Source organism: Bos indicus x Bos taurus, chromosome 4 (assembly GCF_003369695.1).
Source record: "Bos indicus x Bos taurus breed Angus x Brahman F1 hybrid chromosome 4, Bos_hybrid_MaternalHap_v2.0, whole genome shotgun sequence".
Classification (NCBI taxonomy): domain Eukaryota; kingdom Metazoa; phylum Chordata; class Mammalia; order Artiodactyla; family Bovidae; genus Bos; species Bos indicus x Bos taurus.
Genome location: NC_040079.1, coordinates 96,745,390 through 96,769,540, shown reverse-complemented (window position 1 = coordinate 96,769,540; position 24,151 = coordinate 96,745,390). Strand labels below are relative to the sequence as shown.

The window sequence follows — 24,151 nt, the reverse complement described above, 5'->3', positions numbered from 1 at the left end:
AACAAAACCTCTTCTATAGGCCTGCAAACTTTTATTGATTGTAACCGAACAGTCTGAATACTCATCAACTTTTTGGAGAGGGCTGTAAAAAACAACCAACCAACCAACCAACGGTCCTAGTGCATGTGCTAAATAAATGAAAGTTATAGTGAATAATGTAAAATAGGTATAGCTTTTCCATTAGGGTGCTCTTTAATATCACCATTATGTAAAATGCTTGTTATATTTTCAAATACATATATATGAAAAAGTTAACTAATTATAGTAGGCATACTTATAAATGAGTAAAGCTCAGCAACCTACATTTGAAAATCCATAGCATGTTGCGCTGAGTTCAAGCATGTAATACTTGGTGGGTGTGGGGATTTTTTTTTCTGAGTTCTAACATTCAGGTAAATAAAATGTGGTAACAGTGTTTTATAAAAATCTACACTGTGAAAGTTATCATTTATATATCGTATATTCTGCTTTGTAATCCAATATTGTTATTTAGCATTAAATTCCCAAATGCTTGAGTTATAAGATCTAAATAAAATTTAAGTTGATTAATCACAATGAAACTCAGTATTTGCATCCAGACTATTTATAAATGTAATTCTGGGCATTTAAAACAAGTGAGTATATGTCTGTAAAGAATTACCAAATTATCAATTAATAATATTTTATTCTTAGCCCATAGAGCTGGGCTTCCCTGGTGGCTTAGCAGTAAAGAATACACCTGGCAATGCTGGGCATATTTTATCCATGGGTTAGGAAGATCCCCTGGAAGAGGGAATGGCAACCCATTCCAGTATTCTTGCCTGGGAAATCCCATGGAGAGAGGAGCCTAGTTGGCTACAGTCCATGGGATCCCAAAAGAGCTGGGCATGACTTAGCAACAAAACAATAAAAAAAGTGTATAGCTGGGGGAAATCCTGAAACTCTAGCTGGCAGAAAGCACTTGTTTAAGTGATTTCATTTCTTTCTAGGGGGGTCATCCCTCTAAGAAAACTGCAGACTAGACAAATCTAATGCTTTCTAGTAGCAATAGTAAAATTAAAAAAAAAAAAATTAAAAACCCTAAATTGACTTTTCAATTGTTAAAACTTTATTTTTAAAGTCTAGAATCATAAGAGGTATATCACAGATTATGAAAAAACTTCAGTCAACTCATCATCTAGATAATAAAACATATTTATTCAAATACACACACACACCAAGAATAAAGTGGTTTCTTTGTTTAATGGAAATATGCTTAGTGGTTGGAATTTCTAGAATTAATCAGACTGACAATTTAAAAACAGGAAAGACTCATAAACCATCTAATATTTTTTCATGGTTTTCTTTGTATTATACTAATTTGTTTCATGTTTACTTCCAAATTGTATGGAAGTCTCTCTGAGCTATTCACTATATTTTACTTAAGCAGCATAGGATAACAGGAGAGTAGTTGAATACTTTTCCCTATTTCCACTAAGAAAATCTTTACTTCTTTTCAATTCTATATGAGCCACAGGAAGGGTCAAGCAATTACATCTTTGAAAAATCTGATGTCCACCAAAATGTCACTGGCCCATGTTGGGGGTTGATTTTCCCTGACTGGCCAAGTTCTATTATGATATCTAAGAATGTTAATTCCAATGCTAAAGTTATAGAAAAATTTCAGGAAGAGCTTGCCAGCATTATTTTGCATCTTTATTCAGGATAAAAGTGCTCTGTGATAATATAGGGCAGTACTTATCACTTCACCTTCAGATTTTTTTTTTTTTTTTATGTTTTGGGGCTCTAAATCACAAACTAAATTAGTTATAATTAAGGTAAATTTTGTCCTGCCAGATAAATTATCCTAGATATAAAGAGTTGGAAAATTATTGCTTCAATCAATAGGAATTATTCAAACACTGAAAAGAGCTGCTTTAACCAAAAAAATGAAAGAACATAGAACATATAACTACAAAATATAAAATACAGTTATCGATATTTCAGCATTTTCAAATATCAACCATTTGTGTTTGCTATGCAGACATTTAAAACATAGAATTCAGTGTCTTGTGATCCTTAGACTCCACTAACTGGGCAATATGTTCTATTAGGATTCCAAAATAATCACCGTCATCATAAACAGAGAAGAAAAGATGAAAAGACAATCCACAGAAGACAGAAAGATGCGATAAATGAAATAAAAAGACGTCACTTTAAAATATGTGCTCTAAAAAAAGTCTTTTTCTGTCTCATGCTGGTTCTCAGAAGTAGAGTGTTTGTAAGTTGCTGAAAAGTGCTTTCACAAAAGAGATGTTTACCACAATACTTAAGCCTGCTGTTATCGATCACTCAGACGACAAGCAGCAAGTGATGATTACCTCAAGCACAGGATTTTCTTCTCTTTGTCCAATCTCAGCATGAGAGACAGGCAGTGGCAAAGCGCCTTGATTGGTACAAAAGCCACAAAGGGTGGGGGCGAGTTTTGCTTGCCTGCCAACAGTATCCTTTACTGGAATCTCACAACCTGCTTTCTCTGCTACTGCATCACTTGCCCAAGTGGTGCCTTAGCCCGTTCTGCTACTGGAGCTAGGCCCTAAGCATTTCCCTGACACTCTAACATTTTAACTCCAGGAACACAATGTAAAATATCTCCCTGAAGCAGGAGTGTTACCATGTTCACCAGGATTTAGACAAGTTACAAACTCCAAGAAAGCAACTTAATAACAGTTGCAAAGCTGCACCTTTAATTATCACAACCTTATTACAAGATTTAAACATGTTCCTGCTGAGAAACATTAAATCATTTCAATCATGGTGAAGGCTCAAAATCTACTAGAAATCCTTAGAAGTTGCAGGGAAACACAGCTGAGTAGCAAAGTAGTCTTGATATTTTTAGAAATATTTTATATAGTTTTAAGCACAGCTATGACAAATGATATAGAGATTTCCATTTCTTTTTAATTAGTTAAATAAATACTTATTCAAAAAGCAAAAAATATTTTGTACAAAGGCAAAAACGTGGGCTTGGAGGCTGTATTCGAGCTTTGTCTCTGTAAGGACTTGGGCAAGTAAGTTGTTTACCTCTCTAAGCCATCCAGTAATTCATCTATAAAATGGGAAGTTTCAAGTGATAATAAATTGAGAAAAAGCAGATAAAGTACTAGCATTAATTAGGCACTCCGTAAATGACAGTAATTTTTAAAATAGTAGAAAAAAAAAAAAAAGGCTACATTTTATCATTAACTCAGGTAGGTTTTTTTGTAAAGATGGGGCTTGTGAAGAAGTACTTTATTTACTTTACAGTATTTTATTTATTTTTCCAGATGTCACCATAACTCAGTGTGATAATCTGAGTCTTTTGTAGGAAGACAGAGGAAAACAACTGAGACAGAATCAATCCTAGTCTTAACATAAGGATTAAGGTGCTACTCACCAACTCAGCCTGAAGGTAAAATTTATACCTTGATCCACAGCCCTGTGGATCATATATCACACATGATAATGTGTATTCTCGTCTAGCATAATTTCATACTGAATGTTAAGTGTGAAAGATTAGAAAATTTCTGTTCAAGAAATTCTGATTAGAAGAAATGAAATTTAGGAGTGGGAAAGTCCATGCCAAAATCATTTGGGCTGTTTACTAGCTATGGCTGTGCCACTAGAAAATTAGGTCCCAGTGTATAGACCTCAACACCACTCACTCTCCATTCCCTTGATAAACCGTAATAATTGATGGCCATGGAAAACTGAAGATTAAAAACCTATAAGTAGCTCTCTTGTATTTTCATAGTCATTATCTCGTTCTATCAGGTGAGTTAAAATCTTAACTTAGTAATTTCTATGTATCTGTTTATGCAAGTTCTAAGTAGAATTTATCTTATATTTTGAATTGTGTAATTTAATTATCACTCAAACCAATGAGTTTTGAGTATACAATAAGGTGTTACCATGAAAAATTACTTACATCCTTTGGAAAGGTACAGAAAACAAGATACGTGTGTGTGTGTGTGTGGGTGGGTGGGTATGTGTGGGTGGGTGTAGGAAGATCAGTCAAGTTGGCCTGGACGCAATGTCTATAAAAGATTTGAGAATTAGTAATAAAAAGTGAGAGGTTTTTACACTGAAATTGATTTGTAGATGTCTGTGAGTTTTTCTTATACTTTTAAACAATTGAAAGTATTTTCTTAATAAACAGATATCTTTTCACAAAATAAGGTATGCTTTTGTTATACTTTGAAACAATTGATAATTGAAACTTATTGTGGGCAATAAGGCTATGATGTATGCAAGAAAGGGTCTATGCCACTTCTAAATAATAGATGTATCCACAAAGAAAAGCTCTTGCTCCCAAGTGAAAAGTTTAGCCAATAAATATACATTTACATATATGCACACACAAAACCAATATAGCTTCATATATATATATATATATATATATATATATATACATATTCAGTATAGGAAGACTTTTTAAAACTTCATAGCAGAAAACAATGACAAATAAAAAAAATCATGTTTTGGAAACAGCAATTTTGGTCTATTAATTTTATTTATAGTGTACAAATCACATGACTAAATATGGGAGAGCTTTTGAGATCAACAGGTCTAAAGAAAAAATTTTTTAATTTGCAGTTAATTATCTAATGAGCTATGATGGGGCAAAAATAAACTCAATTATCTTAACCATAAAGTTAATTCTCTGACATTAAAAAAATTAGCCTAAATAATAAACTTTTCTAATACCTATGTTACCTGAGTGTAATTTAACATGTCTACTTTAGAATAATTATAATAATAATGGTATCAGCTGACTTAAAGAATACCAAAATAGTTTAATATCTCTCAGAGTAGAAACATTATATATGAATCATAGCTACTAGTATATTTTAGGTATGTCTGTAGTTATAAAAGGAAATTTTTAAAAATGTAATGAGGCAGTCTACACTGATTAGAAAATACTTTAGAGCAGAAGAGAGAGAGATTATTACTATTTGTGCAATTATCTATCTTGTAAGTGGTGTTGGAGAAGACTATTGAAAGTCCCTTGGACTGCAAGGAGATCCAACCAGTCCATCCTAAAGGAGATCAGTCCTGAATATTCATTGGAAGGACTGATGTTGAAGCTGAAACTCTAATACTTTGGCCACCTGATGCAAAGAGCTGACTCATTTGAAAAGACCCTGATGCTGGGAAAGATTGAGGGCAGGAGGAGAAGGGGATGAGAGAGGATGAGATGGCTAGATGGCATCACCAACTCAATGGACATGAGTTTGGGTGGACTCTGGGAGTTGGTGATGGACAGGGAGGCCTTGTTTGCTGTGGTCCGTGGGGTCGCAAAGAGTCGGACACGACTAAGCGACTGAACTGAACTGAACTGAAAATAAATCAGACTCATATAGTATTTAGATATCATGAGTAATATATTCTAAGCAAGCAGATTCAAATTATAATTTTAAGTGAAAAAATACCATCTGAGCATATGCTTTAGAGATAATAGCAACTGAATGGGGTATCATCAGAGAAAAATGTAGAGGCTTTACTTCATTAATTTGAAGGTAAAGTTAACACTTTACTGAAAATAAATGCTGTGGCAATGCTTACATTTATTTTCAAAATCAAAGTCATTTATTTAATGACTTATGGTATTCCTATGACTTCCTATGCAATGTTTTATGCTAAGTGATTAATGTAGATGTACTCTTTTAAAAGTGATAGGCACTTCAATGTGAACAAGAGTTTCTCGATTTGCCATCACTGCAAGCTACATTTTAAGGGCTTACACTAGTGAACTGTTTGGGTTTTCTGCAAAGTTTAAATGTGACAAATAGGAATAACGCTATTCTTACACACGGGGTCAAAACTCTGCAAAGTCACTGTTATTTTATCCTGCTTATTCTGTGCCACATAACTTCTTGTTTCCCTAATGCCTGTCACGAAGGTAGATGGTACAGGCTTCAAGTCTATCCCAACATGAAAATATTAATACAAAGATCCCAATTCCAAATATAAGAATATGAGACAAAATAAAACATACAAATTAACATAAGTATGTCACTCTCACAGCCCAAAATGGTCTTTATAACAATACGGATGGATAATGACCTATAATTGTAAGTGTGAAAACCTTTTTTGCTTACGCACCTCAGGGGCTGAAACTCCTGAAGTGGGCAGAGTCTGCTGAAAAAGAGAAGTTCATATTAAAACTGAAAAAAAGTCATACTGAAAGCAAATACCAATGAAAATTATATCACTACACACCTATGAAATAATTGAGTACATTACAAGTGCATTTCTTTGTCATAATTTTTCTTCTTACATTCTTTAATAAGCAAAGATCTCTTCATGAAATAAAGATCATTCTAAAGCAGAAGAGATCATGTTATAGAGTTACTCATTCAAAATACAATTTCATATGTTTAAAGTAGACTAACATTTGGTCAATTTCACAGACCTCTCTATAATAACAGTGATATATTACACTCATATTTTGGAATGAGACCTCATCTCCAAGTTCCATTATCATTCATAAACCATTCTTACTAACTTTTTCACTTGCCCATTTACCAGCCCACTATTTCACTTTCCAGTCCAACTCTCAATCCTATCTCAAAAACACTCATCTTCTTTTTGATGTAGATAAAGCTTATGGAGTTGAATTAACGTGATATTCTGGAAATAAAAAGTACATATTCCATTAATAGCAGTAAGAATTCAAAATATAATGAAATAAGTAGAAAAATTTTACTTGAGAATAATTATTAAAAGATTAAGTTAAATACACTGAAACCAGTCTTTGTGACAGTATATCTTCAATTACCCACTACCTGTTCTTTTCTGAGTCACATGGGGAATTTTTTTGTTTGTTTGTTTGTTTTGTTTTATTTTTTCTGGCAAGAAACAGAGATTCATTTACCAAATTCCAAAAAGCTGTGGCCTATGGGACTTTATACCATAAAACAAAAATCTGGATGAACAGGTGATAAATTACACTCATCATACTAGATAAATATTTTCTTTGGTTCAAGCAGGAGTAGGAAAGGTTGATAGGAAGCTAGTTCTTAGACACTGTATCTCTAGAAAGAAGAGAACACTCAGAATATTTGAGTTTCCTCTCCTGTACCAAGCCATGTGAGGAGAACTCCCAAAATGAGAACAAAAGAGCTGAGAGTTCAGATACTAGTTTATTCCCTTACCCAGTTGAACACCAGAAAGGAAGTAAAACCCAGAAGAATAAATAGCTACATGAGAGGTTCGTGGCTATTGGATCCTTCTAGAAGGATCCAACACATCCAAGAGCAGAACAAAACAAGTGTAAGACAGCCCTAGAGGAAATTAGTGTTCAGGAATAAAACTTTTTGCCATTTTATACTGTGAAGGAGGAGAGTGAAAAACCTGGCATAAATTCAACATTTAAAAAAAATAAGATCATGGGGCATCATTTCATGGCAAATAGAAGGGGAAAAGTTGGAAGCAGTGACAGATTTTCTCTTCTTGGGCTCCAAAATCACCGTGGACACTGACGGCATCCATGAAATTAGAACATGCTTGCTTCTTGGAAGGAAGGCCATGACAAACTTACACAGTGTATTAAAAAGCAAAGACCACTTTGCCAACAAATGTCCATACGGTCAAAGCTATGGTCTTTCCAGTAGTCATGTATGGAGGGAAGAGTTGGACCATAAAGAAGGTTGAGCACCAAAGAATGGATGCTTTCAAATTGTGGTGCTGGAGAAGACTTTTGAGAGTCCCTTGGAAAGCAAGGCAATCAAATCAGTCAATCCCAAAAGAAATCAACCCTGAATATTCACTGGAAAGACTGATGCTGAAGCTGAAGCTCCAGTGATTTGGACACCTAATCTGGAGAGCCGACTCACTGGAAAAGACCCTGATTCTGGGAAAGATTGAAGGCAAAAGGAGACGAGGACTTTTTTGGATAGCATCACCAATTCAATGGACATGAACTTGGGAGAACTCCAGGAGGGACAGGGAGGTCTGTTGTGCTGCAGTCCATGGGTTGCAAACAGTTGGACATGACTTAGCGACTGAACAACAATAACAACAACAATACAACACTGGAATATATTTCCAGACTGTAAGTATAAATTACTATAGCAACAGATTTTCATCAAAAAAAGTTATGGAGTCTGGGAAGATGAACTTGGGACAACTATCCCATTAACAGGAGAAGCCTCTGGGGGCCACCGATGCTGTTTCTCAGATGTATTGACAACAGGTTTGATAGAACTTTCATTGAAAGCTTCTGGTGTTGGTAATACGCTTGACTTCTGAGTCCAAGTCACTCAATATAACAACCCAGGGCAATTGGAGGTAGGGAAATTGTGTGTGTTAGCTTCTGTTTGGGCCAGTTCAGAGCATTTTGTCAGCCCTCTACCTTTCTTACTTCTTGGTTGAAGTTTAGATCTAAATAAACATTTAAAGACACAGATGTAGCTCTTCTATCTTTATTACAATATACAAATGTGTGATCTCCTTAAATCCAGATTAAGTGGCTTATCCTATTCTATGGCATTGACCTGAGAGAGTCTCCAGAGACTCTCAATAAATCAAATAAAGATGCTCAACCAGCAGTCACTACACATGGACATCATCAGATGGTCAATACCAAAATCAGACTGATGATATTCTTTGCAGCCAAGATGGACAAGCAAAAACTGGACTGGGAGCTGACTGTGGCTCAGATCATGAACTCCTTATTGCAAAATTCAGACTTAAATTGAAGAAGTTAGGGAAAACCACTAGGCCATTCAGTTATGACCTAAATCAAATCCTTACTATTAAACAGTGGAAGTGACAAATAGATTCACGGGATTAGATGTGATAGACAGAGTGCCTGAAGAAGTATGGATGGAGGTTTGTAACACTGCAAAGGAAGTAGTAATCAAAACCATCCCCAATAAAAATAAATGCAAAAGGCAAAATGTTGTCTGAGGAGGCCTTGCAAATAGCTGAGTAAAGAAGAGAAGTGAAAGGCAAATGAGAAAAGGAAAGATACACCCATATGAATGCGGAGTTCCAAAGAATAGCAAGGAGAGGTAAGAAAGTGTTCCTAAGTGAACAATGCAAAGAAATAGAGAAAAAAATAGAATGGGAAAGACTAGAGATCTCTCCTCCAAGCCAGGCTTCAGCAATAGGTGAACCGTGAATTCCTGATGTTCAAGCTGGTTTTAGAAAAGGCAGAAGAACCAGAGACCAAATTGCCAACATCTGCTGGATCATCAAAAAAGCAAGAGAGTTCCAGAAAAGCATCTATTTCTGCTTTATTGACTATGCCAAAGCCTTTGACTGTGTGGATCACAATAAACTGTGGAAAATTCTGAAAGAGATGGGAATACCAGACCACCTGACCTGCCTCTTGAGAAATTTGTATGCAGGTCAGGAAGCAACAGTTAGAACTGGACATGGAACAACAGACTGGTTTCAAGTAGGAAAAGGAGTACGTCAAGGCTGTATATTGTCACCCTGTTTATTTAACTTATATGCAGAGTACATCATGAGAAACGCTGGACTGGAAGAAACACAAGCTGGAATCAAGATTGCTGGGAGAAATATCAATAACCTCAGATATGCAGATGACACCACCGTTATGGCAGAAAGTGAAGAGGAATTCAAAAGCCTCTTGATGAAAGTGAAAGTGGAGAGTGAAAAAGTTGACTTAAAGCTCAACATTCAGAAAACGAAGATCATGGCATCTGGTCCCCATCACTTCATGGGAAATAGATGGGCAAACAGTGGAAACAGTGTCAGACTTCATTTTTCTGGGCTCTAAAATCACTGCAGATGGTGACTGCAGCCATGAAATTAAAAGACGCTTACTCCTTGGAAGGAAAGTTATGACCAACCTAGATAGCATATTCAAAAGCAGAGATATTACTTTGCCAACAAAGTTTTGTCTAATCAAGGCTATGGTTTTTCCTGTGGTCATGTATGGATGTGAGAGTTGGACTGTGAGGAAGGCTGAGCACCGAAGAATTGATGCTTTTGAACTGTGGTGTTGGAGAAGACTCTTGAGAGTCCCTGGGACTGCAAGGAGATCCAACCAGTCCATTCTGAAGGAGATCAGCCCTGGGATTTCTTTGGAAGGAATGATGCTAAAGCTGAAACTCCAGTACTTTGGCTACCTCATGCGAAGAGCTGACTCATTGGAAAAGACTCTGATGCTGGGAGGGATTGGGGGCAGGAGGAGAAGGGGACGACAGAGGATGAGATGGCTGGATGGCATCACTGACTCGATGGACGTGAGTCTGGGTGAACTCTGGGAGTTGGTGATGGACAGGGAGGCCTGGCGTGCTGTGATTCATGGGGTCACAAAGAGTCAGACATGACTGAGCGACTGAACTGAACTGAGAGATCTCTTCAAGAAAATTAGGGATACCAAGAGAATACTTCATGCAAAGATGGTCACAATAATGGACAGAAACAGTATGGGCCTAACAGAAGCGATTAAGAAGAGGTGGCAAGTTACAGAGAAGAAATGTACAAAAAAGATCTTAATGACCCAGATAACAACAATTGTGTGATCACTCACCTAGAGCCAGAAATCCTACAGTGTGATGTCAATTGGGCCTTAGGAAGCATCACTATGACCAAAGCTAGTGGAGGTGATGGAATTCCAGGTGAACTATTTCAAATCCTAAAAGATGATGCTGTTAAAGTGCAGCACTCAATATGCCAGCAAGTATGGAAAACTCAGCAGTGGCCACAGGATTAGAAAAGTTGTTTTCATCCCAATCCCAAAGGACAATACCAAAGAATATTCAAACTACTGCATAACTATATTCATTTCACATGCTAGCAAAGTAATGCTCAAAATCCTTAAGCTAGGCTTTAACAGTATGTGAACTGAGAACTTCCAGATGTACAATGTAGATTTAGAAAAGACAGAAGAACCAGAGATCCAATTGCCAACATCCATTGGATCATAAAAACGGCTAGAGAATTCCAGAAAAAATGTCTACTTCTGCTTCATTGACCATGTTAAAGTCTCTGACTGTGTAGACTACAAGAAACTGTGGAAAATTCTTCAAGAGATGGTAATACCAGACCATCATACCTGCCTCCTCAGAAACCTCTATGCAGGTCAAAATCAAAAGTTAGAACCAGACATGGAACAACAGACTGGTTCCAAATTGGGAAAGGAGTACATCAAGGTTGTATACTGTCATCCTGCTTATTTAACATATATGCAGAGTACATCATGTGAAATGCCAGGCAGCATGAAGCACAAGCTGGAAACAAGAGCAGGGAGAATATCAATAAATTCAGATATGCAGATGACACCACCCTTACAGCAGAAAGCAAAGAGGAATTAAAGAGGCTCTTCATGAAGGTGAAATAGGTGAGTGAAAAAAAGCTGGCCTAAAACTCAACATTCATAAAACAAAGATCATGGCATCTGGTCCCATCACTTCATGGCAAATAGATGGGGAGACAATGGAAACTGTGACAGACTTTTATTTTCTTGGGATCCAGAATCACCGTGGACGGTGACTGCAGCCATGAAATTAAAAAATTCGTGCTCCTTGGAAGAAAAGCAATGACAAACCTAGGCAGGGTATTACAAAGCTCAGACATTACTTTGCCTACAAAGATCCATATAGTCAAAGCTATGGCTTTTCCAGTAATCATGTATTGATGTGAGAGCTGGACAGGAAAAAAGACTGAGCACTGAAGAACTGATGCCTTCAAACTGTGGTGCTGGAGAAGACTCTTGAGAGTCCCTTGGAAAGCAAGGCAATCAAACCAGTCAATCCCAAAAGAAATCAACCCTGAATATTCATTGGAAGGACTGATGCTGAAGCTGAAGCTCCAATACTTTGGCCACCTGATGAGAAGAACTGACTCATTGGAAAAGATCCTGATGCTAGAAAAGCCTGAATGCAGGAGGATGAGATGGTTGGATGGCATCACCAACTCAAAGGATGTGAGTTTCAGCAAACTCTGGGAGATGGTGAAGGACAGGGAAGCCTGGCATGCTGCAGTCCATGGGATCACAAAGAGTCAGACATGACTGAGAGATTGAACAACACTAAGGGCATGAATCTCATATGCCTTCTATTCCAAGTGAAAAAACTATAGTTATCAAGTGGCTCAGAATAATAGCCAAGTGCAGTGCAAGAACTTCAAATAGCTCCTGTCCACCCCAGCACTACCAACAAAGAGATAAAACAATCTACAAAAGTCATTTTTAGATAATTATCGGCATAGAAATATAGAAAGAATTATTACTGATTTTGTGGAATAGCTAATATTTTCATAATAATATTATAAATGTTGTTCTTATCTTAGAACTTACCTGCTGAAATATTTAGATATGGTGTCATACTAGTTGCAATTTACTTTCAAAAGGTCCAACTTAATAAATTATATATTAGTGTGTGTATTTTTATAAAATATATACACATGCATACATATAGCCATATATACATATATAAGAATGATTGAAAATTCAATTATTATTTTATGTATTACATATATATATCATAAGAATTACTGATAATTCATACAAGCTTGGGGATATATACTGGATTCATATGTATTGTGTTTGAGAATACTTGTAATAAAATTTGTGGGAAAAATTGATCTCTCTTTTTACCTTCTAACCACATCCTCTAATTCCTAAAAGAGTGCAAAAATCTATAGTGAAATAAAATACATGTATGTGTGTGTGTGTGTATATATATATATGTATATATATACACATTCTCCATGAAAACATGGCAATTCTAAAAGTTTAGGTGGAGACAGCATGATGTGCATGGGAGGCAGTAATGAACACTATTTTCATGGAGACTCAAGAGTCCTCTTTTCAAAATTAAAAAAAATAGGTATTCATCCAGGAGAAAGAAGCTGGGAGAAAGAAGCAAAGAGACACACAGAGAGACCATTTGAAAATAAAAAATAAAAGGAGGTACTTCAAAAACTTTTTTCAGATGAGGCAGAAGCTTATACAAAAGCTATTAGTCTTTTCCAAATCTATTCATTTTGAAAGTGAAAAGAAAGAAAGTGAAAGTCTCTCAGTTGTGTCCAACTCTTTGCGACCTCAAGGACTATACAGTCAATGGAATTCTCCAGGCCAGAATAATGGAGTGGGTAGCTGTTGTCTTCTCCAAGGGATCTTCCCCATCCATGGATCCAACCCAGGGCCCCCACACTGCATGCAGATTCTTTACCAACTGAGCCATCAGGAAAGCCTAAGAATACTGGAGTGGGTAGCCTATCCCTTCTCCAGAGGATCTTCTAGACCCAGGAACTGAACTGAGGTCTCCTGCATTGCAGGCAGATTCTTTACCAGATCGCTTTTGGAGGGGGTGTTGCGAGGGGAGGAGGGGCACAGCACAGGCTTCTCTGGTGGCTCAGCTGGTAAAGAATCTGCCTGCCATGCGGGAGACCTGGGTTGGATCCCTGGGTTGGGAAAATCCCCTGGAGAAGGGAACGGCTACCCACTGCAGTGTTCTGGCCTGGAGAATTCTCTAAGCCACTATTCATTTTGAGGGAGTGTCAAATGGTGAAAAAAAGAGCTCTGAGATTGTACTCACAGGGATTTGGAATACAAAAGTCTATAGGGACCAAGAAGATAATATAAATGGGCCCAGTGCCACAAAAGGCAAAGACTGTGCCAAGTTGAATAATAAAAATCCCATTTTAAGGTATCCCCCATGAAAACACTATGGGATGAAATGGAAGCCTGGCTGCCATTTTGCTACCACTTTCGTAGAGAATCTGTTAGTTACAGATACTCATGTTTGTAAGCTTCATCTTTCTCAAGAGTAGGGGGGATGTGAGTTATCTACAGAGGGCGAGTAAAGTTGGCAGAGAGGTGGTAGAGAGGAAGAAATTAAGGAAATAGTACAGATTTTGTCACTATTTCCCAGAAAATGGGAAAGCAGCTGATGAATAACAGGATCAAGAGAAATTAAGAGCTCAGTGGGAACTAGAAGGAATAAATACATAAGAGAGAAAGCAACCAGCTCTGAGAATTTCACCATCAATGCTCAGCCATCTGACAGCAACACTAGAATTCACTCCAAGAATAAAAGTGATGGAAACAACATATACATGAGCTCATTTTCAATCAAGATATGTAGGCAAAGAGTATACATTAAATTAACTTGCTTATCAGTAGCCTAATCTTGAGTTACAATAAGAAAACATGGCATCTGGGAAAAATAAAAAGAAGCAACTTGACAGAAAACAAAGTCAGAAGTTGCATACTTCTTTTTTTTTCATTTCTGTATACAATTTTTAAATATCAAGGGTGAGCAGAGTAAATGTTTCAGTTTTTTTGAAATTATCATGAATGTGTAACTCTATAAGTAATGTATTTTTAATCAGAATTAATACAAGAGCTGTGTATTGTTTTATTTAAGCAAATGTGAGGTGTGACTACAGAGGAATGTGATTGATTTTTTTTAATCAGTACCATTTTAATATTAAACAGAATACAAAGAACAGATAATTAGTTTAAAAGATACATTTGCCTTCAGGGCACTTATTAAGTTTAACTTAATATTAAGAGTTTTTAAAAATCCTATTATTCTTAAGTATTGAGATATCTCTTGTCTTCATATTTTCTAACATGTAATCATTTTAAATTGACAATTTAATTCAAATTGTCATAAGACAAAGAAAAAAACCTTTGGTGGAGAGATTAGAAGTTTGACAATGTTTAAAACACAATCATAGTATAGTGCTAACATTAAAAGGGTCATAGTTATTTCAAGAGAATGCCAAATTAACAGAATTATATCATTAAATGTATTTACTGATTAACAATGTCTAATTAGTTATAAATCATTATTAATTATATTAACACCTTATACCGATATAAGAATATTCATACATTTTTGAAAATGCTTATGGTATCATTTAATCCTCCCAGTAAAACAAGATATCCCATTTTCCAGATTGGAAAATAGAATCAAAAAGTTTAGATGACTAGCCAAGAAATAAGGTTAGTGACAGAATTCAAACCTATTGCTTCTCTCTGCAGGCGTCATTTATTAAAACAAAAGCAGACTTAACAAAAACTTTTTTTCAAAGCTTTTGTTCTTTAGCCATGTCTCTATTTTTTAAGTGATTTTGAAACAAAATTAGTTTAAATGTTGACAAACACAGCCAAACAGAAACCACAATGTTTCCCTGTTCTGACTGAGAGAACAGGCTTGGATAGCAGCATGGATTAGTTTAACACAAAAATTTTCAGTGCCATGATAAACCTAAAGTGGCCAAATAAAACTAGCTTAAAAAGCTCGTTTCCCTTATATATAATGGATATTTCTGGCATTAAAAAAGGAAAGCAGTTTTGGGTAAAGAAAAATGGTGTTTGTAAAATGATGCACTGCTTATCCCTAAGAGGGTAAATGATTCCTTCCTCACACGTGATATATATATATATATATATATATATATATATATATATCCATCCCGAGGACATCTCTAGGTATAGAAACCAAATATGTTTCTAGGAATTTTATGTTTTACATTGAAGTGTCATAATTTTTTTAACCTTTATGATTTTGCACATTCTTAAGTACGTACACTCACAAATCTGAACACAACACAAATTTTTAAAAAGGAAATGGATCAAAAATGATTTTTATACTTCTGTTGTTTATTAACATCTTTAACCAAAGGTTATTTCAATGTATGGCAAGTGTATCAGAAGAAACATGAATTGTTTCTCTTTTCCCCTGGCCCTTGACATATCTGATTAATATGTGAGAAGGAGGGATGGATTAGCAGGTGCAAACTATTATATATATAGAACAGATAAACAATAAGATCCTGTTGTATCCTATAATAAATGATAATGGAAAAGTATATGAAAAAGAATATGTATATTCATCATATATAATGAACATATATATGACTGAATATATATGCTGCTGCTGCTAAGTCACTTCAGTTGTGTCCAACTATTCGTGACCCCATGGACTGCAGCCCACCAGCCTCCTCCGTCCATGGGATTTTCCAGGCAAGAGTACTGGCGTGGGGTGCCATTGCCTTTTCCACTGAATATATATATTCATTACAAATAATGAATATGTATATACATGATTGAATATATATATATATATATCTGAATCACCTTGTTATATACCACAAACTGAAATACCATTGTAAACTGACTATACTTCAATATTTTTTTTTTTAAGAAAATACACATACTGTAATCTTATCCAGTGTTCTTAGTCTAATCACTTCTCACTGGAGCAAAATTTTGAAGCTTGCACAAACATAACTTTAAAGATTAACATATTTTTCACTGAGATGATTTCACTCTTCTTACAATCACTCACAAAGATGTTCTATTCTTACTTTGGTTGATGTGATTGTTTCTGTGTATTTGCAGACTATGTTCAGGAGATACTGAAGATAAGGGCTCCCTCCTAAACAGCTCACTCAATATTCGTATCTGTGTCCAGAAAGAAAGCACACACATCTGGGAATGCATACACCTGGTAAAATGGACAACTGGAAACAAAAGTGGTGCCAAATGTTTTCAATATAAATATTAAAAATATGTTTAATGGTGATATCAAAATCATTTCAAACATCACTATCTATATATAAAGACAATCAACAAGAAAAATGTTATTGTCTTGCCTCCCTGATTACCTAATGAAATAAAGCCACTAGAAATATTATCCTATTTGGTTAGGCCTCATAAAATTATCAGAAGCCAGTATAGTGAAGGGGGTGTTTTTGATTTCTTTCTGGCTGTGATTCACAATAAATATAACTTCACAAAGACTGCTTACACTGCTCGCCTACTCTCCGATCTATTATTCTCTTTTCATTTCTATTCCCCTCTACTTTACTTCAGTACTTTTCTTCAGCATTTTTCTTCTCATTCCTTTTTTGAAGGTCTAGATGCCCCAAATTTACTTCATACCTCACCAGTTTTGGAGGATGGTAGCATAAACATAAAAGATAAGTTTACAACATGGGATTCAGGGTAAGGCAGGTATTGCTTCTAACACTTGCATGTTGTGTGAACTTAGTATATTCCTTCTCCTCTCTAAGCTTCACTTTCCTCAGATGTAGAGGGGATATCATCATTATATCACCTTCAGAATTAAAAGGATGTCTGGCAAATAAGTTCCCAATTAATGTTAACTGCTTTATGAACCGTAGAACCCAAACGTTTCCACTGCCTGCTCAGGGCTCAGCAAGAAAGGACTGACTGTATTTTCCTCAGCAGAAAACACTTTTGTTGCTAATAAGGAGATGGGACCAGGCAGATTTGTCTTTTAGTGAAAATGTCTATGTGAGGATTATTAGAAGAGAGAAAGAAAGAAAGGGGGTGGGGGTGAGGAGAAGTGATCAAAGCAGAAAGCAATGAACAAAAAGGAGATGATAAGCGAAGAGTTTTAGAAGACAAGAGGGTTGGGAGAAGCTAGCCTCCTCAATCTTGGAGACTGTCTCTTCCAAAATCTGAGCAAAGGAAACAATGAAATTGAGTAAAGAAAGGATGAGAACCAATATTTAGACCATGTCCTTAGACTTTTGCTTGAAATATTACAAAATTCTAAGTATCAGATTTAAACCGCCAAAATGCATTCCAAAATGAAATATATATGACTTATTAGTTATTTTTTCAGAGTATTCTTTACAACTCTTACTTTATAAATAGATAATTAAAAGTTACCTATTTATGGGCATGTATATATAATTACCCTTTGAAAGTGGGGGGCAAGAGTCTGAATGAAATATGTTGGTTTGAAATAATAAAGCACCCTAATACAGTAGACTAATATCTACTGAATTTACATCCATAAAATGAGTAATTCTTCAGGCTATGCCTATTTTTTTCTCTCAACAAATATATGAACCTGTTCTAGAAATGTACCATTCATTGCATCTTTAGTGACTTGCTTTCTAAAATACAGAAAAATCTCTCAAGGTAATGAAATAATATTGATAATAATATTTAGAATTAAAGCATTAGGCTGCTAAGTTTTCCTTTTCATCTATCTTGGAAAAGACCTTGAATTAAGAAATGAATAAGTTATAATGAAATTTCCTTTCATCCTTTGCTCCTCTAAATATCCACTGATCTCACACCAAAGCATCTTCTAACCAGGTTAAAGTCCAATTCTGTATTCACATTTGGCTTAGATTCAGTTGAGCTAGAATTTTACACTGCCTGCCAGTCAACCTTATCATGAACTTTCATTATGTGCATGTAATTAATTGGGTCCAATGAACAATATCAGTACTGAGTTATAGACTCTTTTCCCCCGACCATATAATTAGAATATAATTACCCACAGGATATCAGAATGATGCAAAACCTTTCCTCTAAATGCGCCCTCATTAGGAAACAAGTCTCAATGTACATTTATTCAATCAGTGTGAATTAATTAAAATGTTACTGAAATAAAAGAGGGCAGCGATAAAAAGTATCTGATATCTATTAAGAGACTATTACTTGAGCTCTGCATGCACTTTATATTTAATCCCATTTAGCTCATGTAGGAGCTTTGCTGTGATGTTACATACATCCAGCATGTTAGGAAATCTGAGTAAATGAGTCATGTGTGCCATTATTTCTGAAAAGAGCATAATACAAAATGCATATACACATCTTAAAGAATCTGGATAAAATGCCAGAGGCCCATTATTCCCTGATGAATCCATAAATTTGTTATCATCACATGGAACATATTGGGAGGAAAAAAAATTATTTTTAACTTGAGTATTCAGGCAATTAGGTGTTCATACCTTTTTATTTAAGTCTCATCTATTTATTCTAATCTGGCTTAGGAGATAATGGTTGGAAAAGCACTATTTTCTTTTAATAGAGAAGATATCCTCAATTACTCATGCTAGATCAAGTTCCTTCAAATGTATATTTCCTTTAAGCAGAAGATTCCTGTGTACCTAAGGATATATTCCTTGTAAGAGTACATATAATATCACATCACATATTCTGATTATACAAAATATGGAAAAAATAGCAAATGCATAAAGAAGCCATAGGACATAAGATGCATATCCCACAAGAAGCTGCGGATTCACATAAAGTCATTCTTTCTAAAAGCTATTTATCTTAGTTAAATACCTGGCATAATGTCATATACAATAAAATTTTACTGAATAAATTAAAAGATAAATAACCATCACACAAAGGAATACTCAGGATTGTTCGAGAGCAATATCATAAACAGCAGCAAAAAATTTTAAAGCTATGTAGCATCTCTGTATATTTAAGATAAACAGAAAATGTTAAACCTTCTATGCTACATAATTCCTCAGACATTTTTAGCTTTAGAAGTAGGTTTAATAAAAGTTTATCCTGGTAATCAAAATTCAGTATTCATACTTACAAATAAAATTTGTAAGGAAATTTGTAATGGAAATTCTGAATGAGCTCTAAGATAAACTAACCCATCTACAAATTGCTCTTTTTCATACATGCTTTAGAATTAAACTCCAACCAATCTGTCAATATTGATAATTACAGCTTACTTTTTACAAGATATTTTAACTTCATAAATTATATGTTGGTAAATGTTCTGAATGCATGTTATATTTTCAAAATGATATAATGCTTCATTCAGATATTAGATTGGCCTCAGGAAAATCCAAAACTGAAAGAAATAATGGACTCATTCTTGCTAAGCAAGGAGATTATCGCATACTAGTTTGCTTTATTTTGAATATAAAAGTTTCTTTAGAACTTCAGTTAACAGATATGCAACAATGGTTGCTTACTGAAAATGCTGCGGTTTGAGTAGCATTAACTGAAATAGCACAGGTACTAATAGTAATCACCACAAAAAGAACAAAAAAAAAATCTAATATAATATGAATAATTTAAAAATTGCATCTTGTAGTATACATGAATTTTGAGAATTAAGAAAATATTTATAATATTTCACATGAACTACTGTGCTACTTAAGCTATATTCTTAAAATCCAATTTTAAATATATTAATATCCAGGGGAAAACATCCTAATTCTCCCAGAATTTTTAACTGTTTGCTTAAACTCTCTACCTGCAATACCGCTTTAAACATTAGGCATTTTACAGTACCATCTATTGGATACTTTATATAACTACAACAACATAACAATCACAAGTTTTTCAAAGTATAGTAATAATTATAAAATACCTCAAATGCCACTCCAGAAATACCATGCTAATTTGACATTCACTAATATTATCATGACACACTTCAAACTCAGTTTTATTAGCTTATAACAATAAAATTCAATTATCATTGGTTATCTACAATTTTTTAAAATATAAGCTTCATTATTGCATATTGATTTGTATTTAATATTTCTATCGTTGTGTGATATATTTTATTCCTGACTCAGGAAAGAGAGTGACGACTGTTTGGAATAAAAGAGCTGACTGTTATTCGTTAACTCAGTAAATATTCGTTGAGCACCTACTATATGTCAAATTGAATTAGGTGCTAGACATAAAGAGATACACCATTCCTGGTATATTGGCTTTGAGGCCTCTCAAAGGAAATTTAAAATGTGACATTGAGTATTCAGATCTAAAGGGTATAAGGGAGAACAGAAATATTCAAATGCGGTAGTTGTGCTCATGAAATTGGATGAGGTAATTTATAGACAGCATAATGACATGAGAATATAACTTAAAATGGACATCTACACATATTTAAGAATAGAAAGAGGGCTAGGAATTTAGCGATGTGGATGTGTGGCTAGAGAAGCAGAAGCTAGTAGAAATGCCATAGTTGAGTTTGACAGAATATGACAACAGAGCATTTCAAATACTGTCAAATACTGTCGAGGATTCAAAACACATCCTCCTTGGAAAGGGTGTCTCGTAGATGCTGCTAGCAGTCCAAAGCAGATCCACCTGAACAGGGCATCGATCCCCAGCTGCTCTGAGTATTGACTGCTGAGAACTCCCAGCTATCCCATTTTCTGCAGAATTATCCTTTGCTTATTGGAGCAGGCTCTCCAGGGAGCACCTCCTATTCTGCAGAAGGCCACAGCTAATAAATGACTGATACAGGTTACAAAGGGGCTTCTCAGGTGGCACTGGTGGTAAAGAACCTGCCTGCCAGTGCAGGTAGACATAAGAGATACGAACCCAATTCCTGGGTTGGGAAGATCCCCTAGAGGAGGAAATGGCAACCCACTCCAGTATTCTTGCCTGGAAAATCCCATGGGCAGAGGAGCCTGGTGGGCTACAGTCCATAGGGTCACAAAGAATCAGACATGACTAAAGCCACTTAGCACGCACACATGGGTTACAGAGTGCCACCCCCTTGTTTTAAGAAAAATCCTATGATATGATTTTGTCCGAGAGCCTTCAAGATTTAGGCCAAGGTTTAAACTCTCTCTGTGACCACCTCCTTGCTCAAAGCCTGCCTCTTTCTTCTTCTGCTTCCTCCTCCCTTAAAGATTATTTTTGCTGAGTCATTCAGTCATTTCCAACTCTTTGTGACCTCATGGACTGTCGCCTCCCTGGCTCCTCTGTCCATGGGATTTTTCAGGCAAGGATAATGGGGTGGGTTGCCAGTTCCTTCTACAAAAGATTATTTTTAATAAAGAAATATTCCTCTCTATCACACACAACTAAACCGAGTTCATGTTCTACTCCTTGGGAATCCAACTAAAAAGAGTGCCATTGGATTTAGGAAGGCCAGAGTAGTTTTAGACCCATTTTACAGTCAGAAATTAGAGTAATGTAGGTTGAGGAGGAAGGAGGAAATTTGATACACTGAATGTATCTTTACACCTGCAGATATCTATACACTGAATGTACACCTGCATATACCTGTGGCTACATTAAGAGGCAGGAAAAGACAACAACCATACATAAATATGGAAAACAGTATTGCACATGAGAAAAAACAGCCCCTTCAGCTGGTATGGGCTCTTTGACAAATACACAACTAAGTGTATAAACAGCGAAGTTCAAGTGCTGGGCTCGAATTATAGTGCTGTCAAATGCTACCTATCATAAGCATGTCAAACTGCACCTTGTTTGAGATTTTTTCAATTGGAAGCTTGCAAATCAGTATAGTATTCGATTGTGACTAATACCATAAGGGGAAAAAATTGGGGAGTTCTAGGAAAGAGAGAGCAGACAATGCTTGAATGAAAGTAACTGGAGGACTATAGGCCTTGGATAACTCAAAGATGTTGGAGAACTGGTAACCACATGACATAATTTGAGAATATTAGCGGTGGGGATGAAATAAGAGTAATGTCACAGGAATAAAACAAGAGGTGATGAGCTGTATTCCTCTAGAACTTGGGTTTCCTTGGGTAAATGAGAAGGAATTGGTGAAAGTTCCTGTTAGTGTTAGGAACAGAATTTAGAATGATAGATTTTATCATCTAGACTGAAAAGCAAAGAGTAGGCATGGAGGTCTCCAGCAGAACTAAACTATCTTTATTCCATATTTAGAGAAAACATAGGTTGAACTAAGACTGAGTTAAAAAAAAAATCACTGCAGTATGCATTAAATTGATATATGGACAAAAAGTTATATATAAATCAATTCTGGCTCAGGTTTCAAGTGAAAGTTGAGAATAGACAAGTTATATTTAACAGTAAAACAGAAGAAAGCATGTATATAAATACTTCATGAGTGCCACCATTTCACCTAGAATCATTAAAACCACAAAAACTTAACTAACAAAGGTTACCTTTGCAAGGTGGATTTATTCTTAAATGTCTAGTGGTGAAGGGAATCATTTTTACTGAACTCAAAATTTAAAATGTAGAAGAAAGGAATGATATAAAGCATGTATTTCTACTGTAATGAAATCAGATCTGTATATTTGTCCTGTAAAGAGTCGGACACGACTGAGCGAATGATCTGATCTGATCTGAACCTCAATCTTTCTTTGGGGTAGCGGTGGGATTGGGGCAACAAGCAGAAATATCAACACTAAGATGTTTTGGGGAGCTTTTAGGACAGTTGGGGGCAATTTGATCTTACCGATGTTTAAAGAGAATAGACAATTTTCTAATCATTTTCAGCAATGAGCAATATCATTTCAAAAAAGCTTATTTAATTTTTCAGTGTGATAGTCCTATTTATAAGCTTTAAGTCTTAAAACTATTTTTTAGTTATTTGCATTATTTTTACAAAACAGGGCTTTTTGTTATAATGCTTATGTTTATCTTGATCTGTAAGTTTTAGCCTTTACCATTTTCTAAAGAAAATTTTGACTGGCCAAGGCTATCAACTTTTATTTTTCACTTTAGGAAAAGAAATCAAAAGGCTTTCAAAAGGCAACAATTAAATCCTCAATCCATGTTTGATTCTGGAAAAGGTGGAAAGTGGAATTTATCTTAATTTAGCTTACTATATGGCTATAGAGTAATCTCAACATGCATAAATTCCACTAGCCCCTACCAGATTGGATATGCAACATTCATCATATTCCACACGATTACATATAGTTCAGTATGTTTTATACCTTCTTCCAGTTCTTTGTAACTCCTAGAGCTACTATTCCATCATTTTGATCACTGTAGCTTAAGTAAATATAATCTTAAGATTTGTTAATACAGGTCTTTCCTTACTTTCCTTCCTCAGAATTTATAATATGTTTGTGCACATTTATTCTTTTTGGCAAACTTTGGAATCATTTTGTCAAGCAAAAACTATTACATGGAAATTGCATTAGGTAGATGAGTACATTTGAAGAAATGTAGGTTTTTTCAAGATGGCACAGCGGTAAAGAATCCACCTGCCAGTGCAAGAAATGTGAGAGACACGGGTTCATTCCTTGGGTTGGGAAGATCCTTTGGAGAAAGAAATGGCAATCCACTCCAGTATTCTTGCCTGGGAAATCCCATGGACAGAAGAGCCTGGTGGGCTACAGTACATAAGGTCTCAAAGAGTTGGACCAGACTGAGCACTCACTTTTTAGTTCAACTTGATTTTCTTCAATATATTTAGACATAATAGTTTTAATTTTTTGTTTACGGGGTAGTTCACACACACACACAAGGTCTCTTCCTATCTGCTCATTCTCTTTTCATTGTAGGAGTTTCTTAACCTTTTCCTCCAAATTACTGATTCAGTTGCTCTCAGTGCTGATTTTCCCTGTGTAGATACTGATACATTTTAGTTTCTGCTAAGGCATTACTTTTTTTCTCCACATATTTTCTTGACCTTCTAGATATCCCTTTCAAATCAGTATGCTGTGAAAG

General features: G+C 35.4%; 1 protein-coding gene across 7 annotated transcripts in view; it reads right to left on the bottom strand.

Annotated features, from left to right (window-relative positions):
- DGKB (diacylglycerol kinase beta) overlaps positions 1 to 24,151 on the bottom strand; it is an 874,923-nt gene that overhangs the window by 546,408 nt on the left and 304,364 nt on the right. For 3 of the 7 annotated variants that reach the window (XM_027540028.1, XM_027540027.1, XM_027540030.1), the window contains one exon: positions 6,103 to 6,138. The exons of 2 other annotated variants lie outside the window; for them this stretch is intronic. In XM_027540028.1, coding sequence (XP_027395829.1) covers positions 6,103 to 6,138 — 36 coding nt within the window. The remainder of the gene's footprint in view (positions 1 to 6,102; positions 6,139 to 24,151) is intronic. 2 more of the 7 variants (XM_027540029.1, XM_027540031.1) reach the window with 1 other exon arrangement.